Raw genomic sequence first — 16335 nt, forward strand, 5'->3', positions numbered from 1 at the left:
CAGTGCCGCCCGATCCCAGTTCCCACAATGCAGCTGGTGCAGGAATTTCCCCCGCAAAAACCGCATCGTGTTCTGCCTCTGGGGTTAAAACTTCTCCGGCACATTGGCCTGTGGGGTGACCACCGCGTTCGGTACAAATATGTCCTGATGGTGGGCTACATCGTAACCATTTGGATTGGCCCTAAAATTGTTCTCGGCTCCGGGAAGGAGGGCTTCGACTCCTTCATCAGAAACATTGCGGAAGTGATATTCCTGTCGGAAAATTGCATTACCATCGTTTTATTCACCGTCAAGAATCGTACTTTCGAACGGCTTGTTGACGTTCTGGAACGCATATTGCAGCGCAGGTGGCCGAAGCATCTGGAGGACGAAATTGAATCTTTCAATCGGCGGATGGAGACTGTTTCAAAGATATACGCTATTTACATCTTTGTTCTGTTGATCGTTTTCGTGTCTGTTCCTATTTTGTCCACGGCGATAAAGCTAATTTTTTTGGATGCAGCCGACAGGGGCGACTTTACGTTGTCCAACGAAACACAGTAAGTAAGAATTGAACAGCAGATTCCGTCGGTTTAAATTTTGCATTATTTCCAGATTTTACTGGTTGAATATCCGACGAAAGCTGAGTCACTATGCTGTCTTTACGTTCTTCTGCTTCCCGGCGTCATGCTGTTCGGCATTTATCATTACCATGAAGGGGACTATATTCCAGGTGGTAATTTATTATGGATCGAAATTGTTTGATTTACTAGCAAAACGAATTGATGTCATGGCCGATCTTGCCAATGACGAGGACGAACGTCGCAAAGAACTTCGAGAAATTGTACAGTTGCATCAATTGGTGTTGGAATATTTGGATCATCTGGAAAGTACCATGAGTTTCATTCTGATGAATCAGATAATGAGCTGTCTTCTTGTTTGGTGTCTGATGCTGTTCTACGTTTCTACGGTAAACAATTCGAATCAGTATGTTGTATTAGATTAGTCAAATAACATCTCACACCAAAAATATCTAGAACTTTGGAGCCGATGCTGCCAACCTAATTCTTCTGTTCGTAATACTGATGGGTGAAATGGCGATCTACTGCATCAACGGGAATATTCTGAGTGATAAGGTAAACTCGTAGCTGTAATAATCCTCCGCGGAGGTCCTCGAACCTAACCAAATATATCTCTATTAGGCCGCAGAGGTGGCACATGCAATGTATCGATATCCTTGGTACAGGGAACCGGCCGATGTGCAGAGAACGATCCGACTCATTATTCAACGGGCACAAAAGCCAACCGGGGTTACCGCGGCCAAGTTCTACTTTGTCAATATAGAAAGATTTGGAGCAACGGTACAGGCCACCTATTCATACTATTTGATGCTGAAGAATACTTTTTAAATCAATAAACCTTGGATGCAAGTCGAATAGAGGAGACGAGATCTTTATAGGTAGAAGGCACGTAGACTGAGGGGAGGGGAGTTCTAATCGTTTCATCGGCATTTTTTCAAAAATAAATTAATAGAAAATCAAAGATTGTCACAAATAAACAAAATGTTATTTGAAAGTTTAGGGTCAAATAGGTATAGGGCATTATCTTTGCTATGTTATTGTAGAGGTCGCTCATGTTGCGTGAATTAGATACACGGCAGAGAACATCTTTGACGACTGTAATTTCGGTTATTACTGTGGATCTGCTGTATTAGTTACGGCGCCGTTTATGTTTTCGTGTGTTGTTCTGCGAAAACGCATTGTCTTTTGTCGTCAGTACAGCGCATTTAATCAATGTACAAAATGTCAGGTGAGTGTTTTCTTATGTAAAAATTGATGCTGAACAGGAGTTTTCTGTTGGTTTCACGATATTTTTGTTTTTGAAAAAAATGCGGACATCAACATGAAATATACGCTTGGTGGCACAATAGGTCAACCGTTTGGGGCACTATAGGTTACTGTTATAATGTAAATTAGAATTGTTTTGACAGAAGAATTGTGCGCAATTTCATGCGAAAAACGCCAAAACGACGTGAAGAGGGCATAAAGAACACAATTGCATCTGTTCAATATGGCGCCAGTATTCGATCAGCATCCACTAAATAATTAAACGTTCCGTTCAAAACGTGCTCGTGTGAAAGGAAAGCTCTCGTCATGAATAAAAGCGCGCTCATATTTCGCGTGAGTTAACACTGTAATAATTAAAGGTGTTGTAGAAGTAGATATCGACTATCATCAAAAACATGATCGAAAAAGAGAAGGAAAAGGAATCCAAAAAAAAATGCTCCCAAGCACAAACGTGATTGTCGCATAGCTAATCAAGCACGTGAGCCGGAATGCACAACTTCAATTCCACACTCTGGCGAACACGAGAACACCGAAGAAGTCATTCGCAAGTACAAAGCCAGACGCAGTTGCTAAAAAAAATGTTTGTTCAATATTTCCTTCCGTGGTTTCATGGTGTTTCACACCATGACTTCCTACTTCCTCATTTTCTTACCTGAATGACGTCAATTGATTGCATATATTATTTGTATTATTAATTTTTAAAGAATTTGCAGTATTCATACCAACAGATGGAGCTTTTGGTCACGGTTTTTGCAAATAATATTTTATTTTGTGTATCGCCTACGTTTCAAAGGTCTACGCCTTCATCTACAGGGCAAAGGTCTTTGAAACTTATAAATCGTCGATATCTTAATCGGAAATTAAGTTAAATCGGCGGCTAACTCATGGGGAAACAGAAAGCTTAATGGTCACAGTTTCCAACAACCTTGCCCGTCGTACTTAACCAAAATTTCTAATTTTTTATCAGAAGCCATTCCTGCAAGGCAGTTTCATATAATTTGTTACATGTGCTAAATTAAGCTATGGCAATTGGCAATTCGTATTCGACAGTTTACATGACGTCACCCGCGTTACTGGTTGGAACGATCAAACCTGTATCGAAGGGTATCAATCAAGATTTTCTGACGTGTTCTTGATGTCCCATCATTAGCGTTAGGACGATCTAAGATTGGGTATCTAAGTTATTTTATGCTTCAGATTACACGGTAAGCGCGCCAATAGAGATGCTTCGACATCTCCAATGGAGCTCTCGGAACGACTCCAAACTTTTATAAATCCGTTAATGGCTTCAACAGAACACACAAAATTTTTGCAATTAATTCCTTATGTTCGTGGAAATTCATGTATTTTCATGAAGGAATCCGAATCATGCAACATCTCAGCCCGGGAACAATCTAACTGAAAGTGCTTGTTTCATATATGTACCACTGATTTGATAGTGGTGCTATTATACCATCACCACATGAGTGTCATGAACAACGAAACCTGGCGGTAGTGAAGCTAGGTTTAGGTCTGATGGAACAAAGACAGTTTCTAGAAAATAAATTTGGCCTAAACTATCTGCTTTTAAAAAATAATGTCCCCCGTTTCAAATTTGACACCAAAGTACCACCAAATTTGTGAGATCAAATCCTTATTTTTCCGTTACAGTTTATTTTAATTGCCAGAAATCTTTATCATAAATCAATTTGATTATTAAACTTCCGTTAAAGCAGGTACAACCTATTTGTTTCATTTGACCAACTTAACAGTGCTCGCTTAAAGTTTATTTGTGGTATAAATGTACCCCAAAAAACCGTTTGCGTTAGTGTTTTGTCATGTGTACATAATTCAAAAAAAATATTATATCTTTTTTTAAAAGCAAAATATCGATACATAGTTAGCGAGAAACTTGTGGAAAATTGTATTAGTTCCAACTCTGCCGAATAATAGTATCTGTTATTTGATATAACAAAGCACTATAGCAAAGTAACTAGAAAATGCGTTTGGATCAATATCGTAATTTTTGCTTTTGCGGATGAAAGAATCAAAACACATTCGTGAATATGATTTGTATATAGTATGCAAGACGCATCATTCGATTCGTTATCTTCTGCAGCCCAGGCTCTGGAACATACTTACTTTATATACACGTACAATGCACCGGCTCTGCCTGTTCCTTCGACGCCTTCCTGTTTCATCTCCGTTACTGCATATTGCTGTATTTTTGACGTTTGTATTGGCGTTTGGTTTTCAAAAAAGCATCGAAATAAATATACTTTTTGATCGGTTTTTGAAAAAAATTGCTCAAAAGGGAATTTAATAAGCTTTACAACGACGTATAAATGGTCAAAATCGATTTGAAACTACCGGAGTTATAGAAATATGAAGAAAAAAAAAATGGAATTTTGATGTATTTTAAAGACTTGTTCAATACAAAATGAAATATTACATAATTAAAAAGTCACAACACGAATATTTTTAAACAGGTTACTTTAGCAATGATTTTAGAATAAAACTATCCAATTAAATTATAAATTTGATAAAAATTAGACATATTAGAGCGATTTTATTTCTGGGGTACGAATGTACCCCACAAAACCGTTTACGCAGAGAAAAAGTCGCCGCGGCCTAAGTATCGGTTTTAAACTACCTGTCGAAATTTATATTCCATTATAGAAAGTTGAACCGATATTTTCCGATAAATTCCTGTTGACTTTGTTTATTACTAATTATCATGAAAAATAAACCGCAGAGATTTTAGATGTGAAACACGTATGAATGTTCGTTTAAAAAATTAAATAATTTAGGCAGCTTGCGAATCTGAAGAGACGGAATTTTATGCAAGAATGAAAATTTACAATATTTGAGCACCAGAAAATACGACGAATTCTAGCGATTCAGAGGTGCAAACATTTGGTACGGTTATATGTGTCATCCATTCGTATCACGAAGTATAATTCACTACTATAAAAAAGACGGCGTTTTGTGTATAGACGCAAACAGTGTCATGAAATGGTTGGGTTGTTTTGTTCAAAACCCGAACCCGACCTGAACCCGAGAAACTTGAATTTACAGAACCCGAACCCGAAACCTGTCGGGTTCGGGTCGGGTCTTGGTCGGGTCCGGGTTTCGGAGCCAAAGACCCGAACCCGACCATCTCTAAAAAATATGTGTGTGAACTTGGAAGATCGAATTGGAAAAATAAGGGAAGATCTAATTCTAGAATGCTATAGTGTGCGATAATACTTCAGCGGCCCCTAAAGAGTTCATGCGAGCAAGTTTTTAGTTTGGAACAATGATAATTACTCTGCCATTTTTCAAACAATTTTGATGATAAATAAGTAGTTCGATGCGGATTTAATTTTCACTTTACATTTATATTTAAAGAAAAAACGCCTCTTTTTTATTTTTTAACGACATTCACTTAGCTAGAGATTATTAAGTAGGAAAAGTTATGAAAATTTTGGAGTCATAGTACTCAAGTGACAGAAAGCATATGAAATATACAGATTGGAAAACTAGAAGTGGCAGGGTCATAAGCAACAGGCTCAAAATCATACGGCCTAAGCTTTTGTCTTCTGCTGGCAGGAGTTGAGCTTAGACAGTGTTACTACGAATCATTCAAGTCAACCAACATGTTTCACGGCAAAGACAAACTTGTCCTTCTTTGCCATGAGTCGGTTCTCGGGAAAAGGCTGACTAGCCGCCATGTGGTGTTGAAATTAGTTGACGCTTTTATTTGTTGTCAATCAAAACTAATATTATAAATCCCATTTTACGGGATCTCGATTAATCTTTACATTGTGTCAAGTAAAATTTTCGAAAATCGGCAAAAAAAACTTATCTATGCTTTTAAATTTCAAACTAATTTACATGCAAAACTGTTATTTTATTACAGAATAAAATGCTATATATCATTTTAAATCAAAATGCATTTTATACAAATCTTCCAAAATGCGATAGGACGAGATATTTGGAATTTTGCTCCAACAAAAACAATGAATTCGTGTAATTATGCCCTTTTCAAAAGTTATTTCCGTTACCTCATCATAAAATGACAACAATCTAGTGTTTATCGTTTTAAAGACGTAAAAGAAACTTTTTCAGTGTACCGTAAATCGGGGTGACATTGATCACTTTTCGAAGTAATGATTACATAATTTTAGACGCAACACATTTTTTTAAAGTTTAGTATTTTTAAACCATGTACTGATGTATGGAGAACAAGATTGGATGTGTTTACCTAAAATTGTTCGCTTACAGCTATTTTCCCAAAAATGATTTCAAGTTGAAGTCCGTTTTCGTATTCCGGGGTGACTTTGATAACCTTCATGTTCACCCACATTAAGTTATTGATGTCAATGTTTTTCATTCAAATGTTTGTTTAAACTAATTCTGGAAAGGTACTCATTGTTAAATAGATGTTAATTGGTATTATACAAAGTATTTCAATGTACTGTAAAATTCGAGTAACCAAAATTCGTATAATTAGTGTCCAACTAGAATAAAAGATTCTGAAAACCTTTAAAACCACTAAAATTGTTTATTTCAGTGCTTTATCAATATACAAAAAATTTCATCTATTTTAACACGTTGGAATATTGAACAATAAAAAAATATTGCGAATTTTAGCTTAAAATAATTTGAAATTATTGCTAACTAGTTTCACAAAAATTTTATTTAAAATAAACAAACTCTTAAAAATAAATTTGGCACATCCCACTCTAAAGAAAAATAAAAAATTGCTTGTAATTTATTACTCTTGCACAAATCTAAGATTTATTTGTTTTATAAAAAATAAACACTTTACGAAGCTTCGTAAAAATAAGGTAAAGTCAAATTTCGGTTTTTTGTAGTTTTTATGCCCAGAAACCGAACAATATACTCAAAAAGTATAACAAATCAGTTTCTTAATAAGTTTAGAATAAAAATCATTTCAAATTAAAATGATTCGGTAGACTATTCTGGATTAATAAGCGATCTACGAAAAAAGTTTCGAGCGATCAAAGTCACCCAGATGATCAAAGTCACCCTGGTTTACGGTATTTGGATCATGGAGAAGCTTCCAATAAAAAAGTTTTCCTAAGAAGTTTTGATATATTTTTATAATCCATAATATTTGCAGTCAAAAATACAATTTTCTTTTTGAATATGATTCTAAACGCCATGTTTAATCAATATGCTCATAACAATTTTTTTTAAATGTAGTGGTTCTCTCTTGTAAATTTTGTTTTAACAACACAATTATTTTGTTTTATTACGATCTTTTTATAAGCAATTCGCGTTTCTCCATTAACAACAAAAGGGTTTTCAAAACGTCCATAAACTTTCGCTTTTACATCAAGGCAATATTGTAAACTATTTGAAAGCTGTGCGAAAAAAAAACTAAAATATTATTAAGCCATAGGGTCTGATGATTAAACTATGTATGTAGTTGAATCATATTTCGGTTGTTTTCGTGTAGCTTTCAAATGGTGTAGAATATCACCTTGATGTGAAAAGGAAAGTTACAGACAATGTTAGGGACCTTTTGAAAAACTTATTGTTGTTGATGGAGAAACGCATATAACTTATGAAAAGTACGTTAGGAAACAAAATAATTGTCACAATATATACGCGAACGGAGGTCTTAGTGGAATGTACGTAATGTTTCAAAGATTTTCTTCCATTTAATTCCACTATGTTTCTAATAAAATAATTGTGTTATTAAAACAAAATTTAGAATACATCGAGAACTACTACTCCTCATAATATTTTTGTCAAGAGCATTTTGATTTGAAAATGGCATTTAGAATCATATTCAAAAAGAAAAATGTATTTTTGACTGCGAATAGTCTAAATTATAAAAATATGTCAAAAGTTGTTGTTAGGAAAACTTTTTTATTGAAGGTTTTCTTTCCATGTTCCAAATATCTACACTGAAAAAGCTTCTTTTACATCTTCAAAACGTTGCACATTAGATTGTTGACATTTTGTGACGGGGTAACGTGAATAACTTTTGAAAAGGGCATAATTACACGAATTAATTGTTTTTGTTGTAGCAAAATTGCAAATATCTCTACAACTATCGCATTTTGGAAGATTTTCGTTAAAAGTATTTTGATTTAAAATGATACTTAAAAACGCTTTTAATCCACCTAACAGTGTGATGAGACATTTCTTATAACTCTTATAACTCTCTTCGGATATTATATCGTTTGAGAACATTTAGAACTTGATGTTTCGCTATTTTTTTGATAACACATACTACATGGGATAGTGGCAGGACTCAGAGAATCGCTCAAATCAGCATAGGACAACATCAGTGCTAGGAATCTCAAACCAAATCAATGGGAAAGCGAAAAAATGGCCCATAAAATAGACATACCAACGAATTATTGTTAATGCTCTGTTAATAAAATATCCAAATTGTGGTATTCCTATTGAAGTTTCCTAAAGGGGTTATATATTGTACTGAGCCAAAAAAATCGATTTTTTTTTGAATCGATTTGAAGTTTATACTTTACTCAAATTTCCAACGCGACTGAGAACTAAGACATCAACGCTTTTTCTTGAAAAGGGCGATACTAGCAGTGATACCATTCAAAGAAAATCAACAGTGAATATTTCCAGACTTGGTTTTATATCCTATTTAGGAGCTATTGTGTTTTTTTACATCCTAGATTGCATAATTCAGTGATCGAAACCCAAAACTTCATGAAGTATTTGAAATTATTAAATTAAAATTTGTGTTTGCTATTGAAATTGACAAAATAGTAGTATCGCCCCTTTGGCGATTGTTTACTTTTTCGGTCCCACCTATCAGCATTGAAGTATCGTCTTTACGTTTTTTACAATACCAATTTCACAATTGGTGGGGGTTTGGTGAAAATCGATCTTACTGTCCAAACGGCATAATTCCGAAACCGTAATTTTTGAAGTTTTAAAATTATGCAGAATTAATTTTTCAGAAAATAGTAACAGAGTTCGTGTATTTAGAGAATTTGTTGAGACTTTATTGTAGTCATGAATATTAACCTGAGAAAATTCACCATAAATACTTCTTGGACGATATACCGTCAAAATTATTTTATCAAATGATGCGCTGTTTAACGTTTGTAAAATTCATCGAAGATACTAAACCTCCGAAATTGGCGGTTTCAAAATGATGCTATCTTGACCTTAAATTACTGTTTTTAAACATTTGATCTATACATATAATTGGTCATACAACAAAAATCAAATGCTCATCAAAATCGATCAGAACCTGCTAGAGTCGAATGGAAATCGTCATTTTTCATAAATTTCTCTCTACATTGGGAAAGTGTTATCCTCGTTATTAATCATATTGCTTAATCCAACGGTGACCAAAGCTGAAAACATATTAATCATATTACGTTTTCATCTCAACTCGACGCATTACCAAAATAAAAACCTGTTTTAATCCACCTAGTGGTGTAATTGTGATTTTCTCATTTGTCCAAACTACGATTCCATGGCTGGTTATGTTCAATACAATGGTGGAAATGAATATTACATGTTCAGTACGATTTGCACATACGTACAATGGATCGACAGCCACGATCTTGAGATACTATGTGATACTGAAACATCGCTTGAAACCAGCGGCGGATCATGGAAAAAGATCCGGGAGGTCCGGGTCCTGCCGAAAATTTTCAACTTGTTAAGAAATTTTAAACTAGTTTTTATTTTAAAGTAGCAACCCCTCACTGCATACTCCCTCCGGGCCGGTATGACTGATGATTTTTAGAGTGATTGCATAACCTTTCTATATGAGAAAGGCAAAAATGTACCAAAGTCCAAAAAAATCAATTTTTGTCAAACATTTTTTTCGAGTTTACATCAAATCTCAATGTTTCATGCATTTTAAAGTCATTTGGCATCAAAAATACAAATTTGATTTTAAAAATTTTCCATTTCAGTTTATATGGGAATTTGCTGTGTGATTGCACTGTTCAACTCGTAACTCCGGAAGTCTAATCAATAAAAAAATTCAATAGCAGCCGATGGAAAGGTTGTACGTGAGACTAACTTTGTGCAAATCGGTTCAGCCATCTCTGAGAAACAGAGGTCACATTTTTTTCCACATACACACATACATACACACACAGACATTTTCCGATCTCGACGAACTGAGTCGATTGGCATATGACACTCGGCCCTCCCGGTCGGGATTAGATTGACGAATTTTAAGGTGAATGAAAAAGGCAAAGACATTTTTAGCAAATGTTGAAAGTTATGCATTTTTTTGGTGAGCAGTTCTATGTTTCATAGACATTAAATCAATTTTAACTTAGCTTTCTATTAAATAAAGAGCCTTATTACAGTACATCTCTACAAAAGCGAGCTCAATTTGAAAAGAAATCTGAGGATTATGATTGATTACAGAACTCTGGAATTTTCTATTGGAATGTTTTCAGGCAGGAATTGATATTGATGCAATTAGACAACTGTGAAATCAAGACCAATACATCAGTTACATATCAGGACCCCGAGAATTTATCAAAAGTCCTCATAATGTTTACAACAACAGGTTATCGATCTACGGATCAGATAATTGTTATTGTAATATTGAATTAAATCAGTCAGCATCAATAAATTTTCAACTTCAATCCAATATTATTTTTTGGGTGTGGTGTGGGGGGGGGGGGGGGGGGTTGTATGGTGTTAAACCCCAAAACCTTCTCTTGGCTACGCCGTTGCTTGGAGTTATTTATTTCGCTTTTCATTTTCTGATATGTTTCAGATCGATCCGATGGTTATAAGTTAGAAAAATTGCAGTCAGAAGGTTCGCACAAATGAACATTTTTGTACTGATAAGTTATCAAGTTCCTTCCAGACAACTTGGGAGTGTTCGGTGATTATTTCTAGCGGTTGTAGATAGAAAAATGAAATACAAAATTCGTTTTATCGAAATAATGTTTAGCTTATTTCAATGGATTTTTACTATATTGAACAATAAATAGGCGACAAAGAGTAATTCATAAACAATAAACCATAACTTTTAAAGTATTCAAAATAGATATTTAAAGTCTTTAGTAAAGTTATTCGCAAAAGTAAGAGCTACAAATTTGCTGAAGACATCATTTCGATATAATCACTTCCAAGAAAATTTGTGAAAATATCTCACTCATAGGAGGATTAATCAGCAAAAGCACAATACCAAAAGAAAGGGCATATTACCTTCATTAAATTCTCCGAAGATACTATTGACCTAAAATACGCCGTTTTGGCGTTAATAATAGATTACATGTTTTTGGTCATATTTCTGGCAATGGGAAATGATAAAAATCTTTCGCCCTCGTTTAATGTTAAATAACTCTTTTGATAATAATCTGATTTCAACAATCTATAGCTTGTTCGAAAGGTATTCTTTGAAGCTGTCTAAAAACATATAAATTGTTAATCTATATTGTCAATTTCGACAGATAATTTAAAAAAACTGCGAAAAACGGCATTTTTACGCATTCAAACATTCATATCTTGGAAATTAAACATCAGAATCAAAAACAAATTAATAGCATTCATACTGTTTTTTAGTTCTTTCATTTAAAATTGGTTTGGATAAGATCGGTCCAGCCATTGCTGAGAAACACGAATGAGAATTTGTCCGTTACATACACACACACACAGACACACACACACAGACATTGTCCCAAATCGTCGAGCTGAGTCGATTGGTATATAAGACTCGGCCCTCCGGGCCTCGGAAGAAATCTTGAAAGTTTGAGCAAATTCTATACATTTCTTTTATAAGAAATGTAAAACATGTATAAAGTTATTGTTAGAAAAACTTTTTACCGGCAAGTTCTCCATTGTGCAAACATATTCAAAATGTTTGTTTTCTCTCTAGGTTTTGGTTGACAAAATCTAAACAATTAAAAAATGGGTTTTTTGCAATTTAAACATATAACAAGAATTTTTGACACTTGAAGAAGTGGAGGTGTCGTTGACGGAGACAATAGACGCGATCGAGAGCTGGATGAACGAAGTCAAGTTGCAAATAGCACACCACAAGACGGATGTGTTATTGGTCAAAGGAGAGATGACCTTCCACCTGAAACAGCTCCTGTCGGTCTACGGTTGCTTCAGGAAGTTTCTTCATCGGTTCAGGTACGCAACGTCACCATTGTGCCCGGACTGTGAGAACGTCGAGGAGACACCGGACAGAATGACAAGCGATGAAAAGACGTGGAGAAGTTCGCGATCAAGTCGGGGAGCTGAGTGGCTCATTAAGGAAGTAGTGCTAAATGGCCCAAGCAGAGAACTAAAGGGCTTTAAGCAGTTGCGGCGCCAAATGGCACCCGTCACGAAGCCAAAGGACTCAAGAAGTTGTGGTACTGAAACCAAAGAAGAATCGGTATCGGGAGAACTTCTTCCGTCGGGGAACTCTCGGTCAGCGTACAGTCAAATTTACCGCAGGGAACTAGACTACGTAGACCGCGACCAGACACTACCAGTCGCGCCGGGGCTCCAGCAAACCGGACGCCCTACTCTACCGAAATCGCCAAACTGACTTCGGCACCTGACTGGTTGGCTCGTTTTCGAACTTCTCTCGTCGGAGTAGGCTAGATCCATCGTTGGGGACTAGACCGAGTAATTCGAACAAGTCGGAAGCTTTACGAGAAAGTGGTACTTAATGGCACAAGAGAACTGAAGAGCTCAGTAAATTAGACAGTCTGAAGTTTGCAGCCCAGGTTGTCCTCGTAGGGGAAGATGACTAATTGTAGACCCATACCATGTTTTCCTACTACCATACAGAAATTGCCACGTTGTGTGGATAGTCGAAAACTGTAGTGTGTCAAGGATGGGTGCTGTAACCCTACTGAAGGAACTAGTTGGATAGGAGTGTGTGCTGTGCACATAAAAAATCTCTTCCCGAAGTAATGCCGTAAGATAATGCCGGGGAGGAATCAGGTTTCTTGCAAGATTAGTTGTATTAGCGGGTCGTTCGCAAACACAGCTAACTCGAATCTCCTCTCACGGGTTTTTTTCTGGTAAAATCGGGTCATCACTGTATAGTTTCAACTATGTTGGTGGCACTGTATCGCAAAAGCAGTCGACACACGTCAAACAACTGCTAGTGTGGTTTCGAAAAAATCGATTTGTTTACAATTTTCTACTTTAAAAATATTACAAATACACTCCTAAAAGGTTTTAATAGAATACGCATTAGTTAAGTTATCTAAAGGCTTTGGATATGGTAGCGATCTGTCTCCTATAACTCGTTTCCGTAGGTTTCCCAAAAGCCGTGTTTTTGCAACTGGTTGGCAATGTATCTTAAAAACTAATTTAACAATCGACTTGGAACAACTTGGCAAATTTTCGAAATACGAACCACTCGTTTGACACGAGCTTTTTCAATTTTGCAGTTTTACAAAACTTAGGGCCTTTTTCTGACCAAAAACACGAAAAAATTTTTGTTTGTTTTAAACTCAACCATTTTCCCATATTTCGAATTTTGGAAAAACCGTGTGTCAGACAATAGCCAACAGGGATACAAAAATAAATTGTTTTTAAATATTAAATATGTTTCAGTTGATTTGCGTGCCTGTTTATATTTTTGAGAGGGATGCACACATTCACATCAATTCATGTTTAAAATTCAATAATTAACAATTCAAACCCAAAAAGTTTCATCCCATTCACAATCATGGTTCTCCTGTAATTTATTCCCACCAGAAAATTGATAAAAAAAAACCTGTTTTAATCCACCTAGCGGTGCAATTGTGCCTTTCTCATTTCTCTAAACTATGGCACGGAGGCTTTTTATGTTCAACATAATTGTGGACATGTCCATTACATTCTTAGTACACTTTGCACTTATACACAATGGCTTGCCAGCCACGAACTTGATGAGCTACGTGTCGACGGTGAAACACTTGAAACAAAAAAATAGCGTACTTAATTAGCCTAATCAGCATTAGATTAATGTTATCTGCTTGCTAACTCATTTTGTCATGCGGGGGTGGGTATGTGAGGAGGGCGAAAGATGATGGGGTTAAAAGGGAGGGGTATGAGGGCTGGATGGGGTGGTGGTCTGAGGGGTGATTTAAGGAGATTTTTACGAGAATTTTTTTTTATCCAATTTTATTTTAACGTTCTGTTTGTAGAAGACTTTATTCGATGTCACGAAATGTCTATGGAAGAGCGTCTAAAAAGTAATCTCTCAGCTCCATCGATATCTAACCCCTCCAGAAGTGTCGTACTAACACGGTTGTGAGACTTTTCGACAAATAATACGTAGAACATGTTTCTGCTAGATGGCACTTTAGATATTAGAGCATTACCGAAAGTAATCAGAATTTGTTGGACAACTTTTAATCCTACAACTTTATTGAACATTACTAGTCGATCTCAAATCAATTCTAATTTATTTCTTCATGAATCATGAAACCACTTACATTGAATGGTATTCCACGAATCGAAGCGCCGATACACCCACACCCGTTCGCAAAGGATCGTAGGATTACGTGAACGCTAACAACAGGTAAGTCGGCATGTACGACATCATGCCCATGTCATTGCTCGTGGTATCCCTATCCAACAGGTTGCCTGCGACGCCTTAATTCCCAAGTATGTAGATGTAAAATCGTGCCCATTCAATTTAGGTTAGAAACTTTCTTCCACCGGATTGGGCGTTGTTCTGTGAAATATTAACAAGGGAGCACGACTTGTAGGTTGCTAATTGCTAGTTCGTCGGATCGAGAAGGGTGAAACCTACACGTAACTGCACCGATGGAAATACACAGGCATGAATGCAACAGGATCGGAATGTTAATTAATTTACAGTGTACATAGATGGCGAGTGTAGTAAAAATAACATACATCATGTTTCTGTGTTGGGGATAGATTTATTTAATTTGAGCATCAGACCAATGCATGTGGGAGAATTGGGCTATTATTTGCATTGATGCATTGACTACATGTTTGCATAGTCAGTGTGCATATTAGTTTTATAGTATTTATATGAACACGTTGCTGGTGGTCTTTCACGTCAGTATATAGTTCGTGCCTCTACAGTGAAGAAGCAAATCAATGTTGATAACGTTGGCAGCGAGGAAATTTTTTTTAATGTTAAAAGTACACCATTTTCAAAGTTAACAACGTTTAATTTTATACTGGACTAGCTAATACCCATCGCGCGTTGCTGCGACTTTCATCGAAATAGGAGGAAAACACAATTTGTTCCGAAGCGCCATCTGGCGGGCTGATAATTCCCAACCAATAGCACACAAACACGCTCCATAACAAACGCCTACTATGTACAAATTTTTACAGCAATCGGTTAAGCCGTTTGGGAGTCTATAAATCATATACATACAAACATTGACTTTTATATATATAGATAGATAGATGTAAATCTTTTCAACTACTCTGCGAAGCCAAGTTACATGTGAGATCTCGTGATAACAGTTCAGTATCTTTGCACACCAGATCTTCGTATCAATCTGCCAAGCCCAATGTTGAACAGTAAATTAGAGAATAGATCACCTTGTTTCAATCCAACCAACGTCACAAACTAGTCGGATGTTTTTCCGACTATTTTGATGCTCGACTTTTACCGATGTTATTTGAACCAGCTTAATCGGTTCTGTCGGAAAGCTATGTTCATGCATAACATGCCACAGGCCACTTCGCTTTACTGAATCGTACGCTGCCTTTAAATCCACAAACAAGTGATGAGTTCGAAAGTGCTATTCTAAGAGTATCGGTCGAATAAAATTGATTCTGTTCAATATGCTATAAAGCTCTAACGAGACCATCACCTAACGTGATTCACTAGCTTTCACTAAAACTTGAAATATATGCGTAAAAACCTGCTCGATCGAGTTGGGTAAAAAGAATATTATATCCGATTTCAAACAAAACATCCCCTCATTGAAAATCGATCCCATGAAAACATTTCCGCTTCGCACCAAATTCAATCTCAAGTTTGAGCAATCCTTCGCACAGTATAATCACAGAAAATACATAAAGAACAGCCTCCCGGCGCAACGTGGGACCGACCGGTCAAAAGCAGCCCAAGAAATCGGATTTGATTTGCATAATATTTTCTTTTGTTCCGGGTGTTTTTTCCGCTCTTCTCAGTCAAGCACACGGGCAAATGGAAAAGATGCTATCGCAAACCATGGTAACTTTTCCCATCCATTATCGCATCTAGATCTTCAAAAAAAGCTTCTAGTGAAGATGGGTGTGAGTTTATCTAAAAATGTTCGAATAGCTCGTACCAAAAAACTTCGAAAAAACGTCACTCGCAAGCTACTTCAATAAGTTAGAAGTGGACCTGGATATATCGTGAATTGTTTTTATCGTTTCATTGAGTTGATGTTGATTAATGTTCTTGTTCTAACTTGATAGACATATATGTACATTCTATATCATTTTCGAAAAATGCATGCCATTGGTTTGAAAGCGTTTTCGCAAACACAAAGAATCGTTTTTATACGATACGAAAACAGCACTACTAAAAACCTTCTGAAAGGCTTTTGATACAAAAGTCGGTTTTTTCTAAAATGCAACAATA

At 36.1% G+C, this 16335-nt stretch overlaps 1 protein-coding gene across 1 annotated transcript; it reads left to right on the plus strand.

Moving 5' to 3' along the window:
• Positions 1-48: 48 nt before the first annotated feature.
• LOC131681901 (odorant receptor 13a-like) lies at positions 49-1410 on the plus strand. The gene is made up of 4 exons (XM_058963001.1): positions 49-539; positions 595-949; positions 1017-1115; positions 1182-1410. Exons 1-4 carry the CDS (start codon positions 148-150, stop codon positions 1386-1388), a joined length of 1053 nt encoding a protein of 350 aa, XP_058818984.1. The 5' UTR covers positions 49-147; the 3' UTR covers positions 1389-1410.
• Positions 1411-16335: the final 14925 nt, after the last annotated feature.

The sequence above is a fragment of the Topomyia yanbarensis genome, chromosome 2 (assembly GCF_030247195.1).
Source record: "Topomyia yanbarensis strain Yona2022 chromosome 2, ASM3024719v1, whole genome shotgun sequence".
NCBI classification, from domain to species: Eukaryota; Metazoa; Arthropoda; class Insecta; order Diptera; family Culicidae; genus Topomyia; species Topomyia yanbarensis.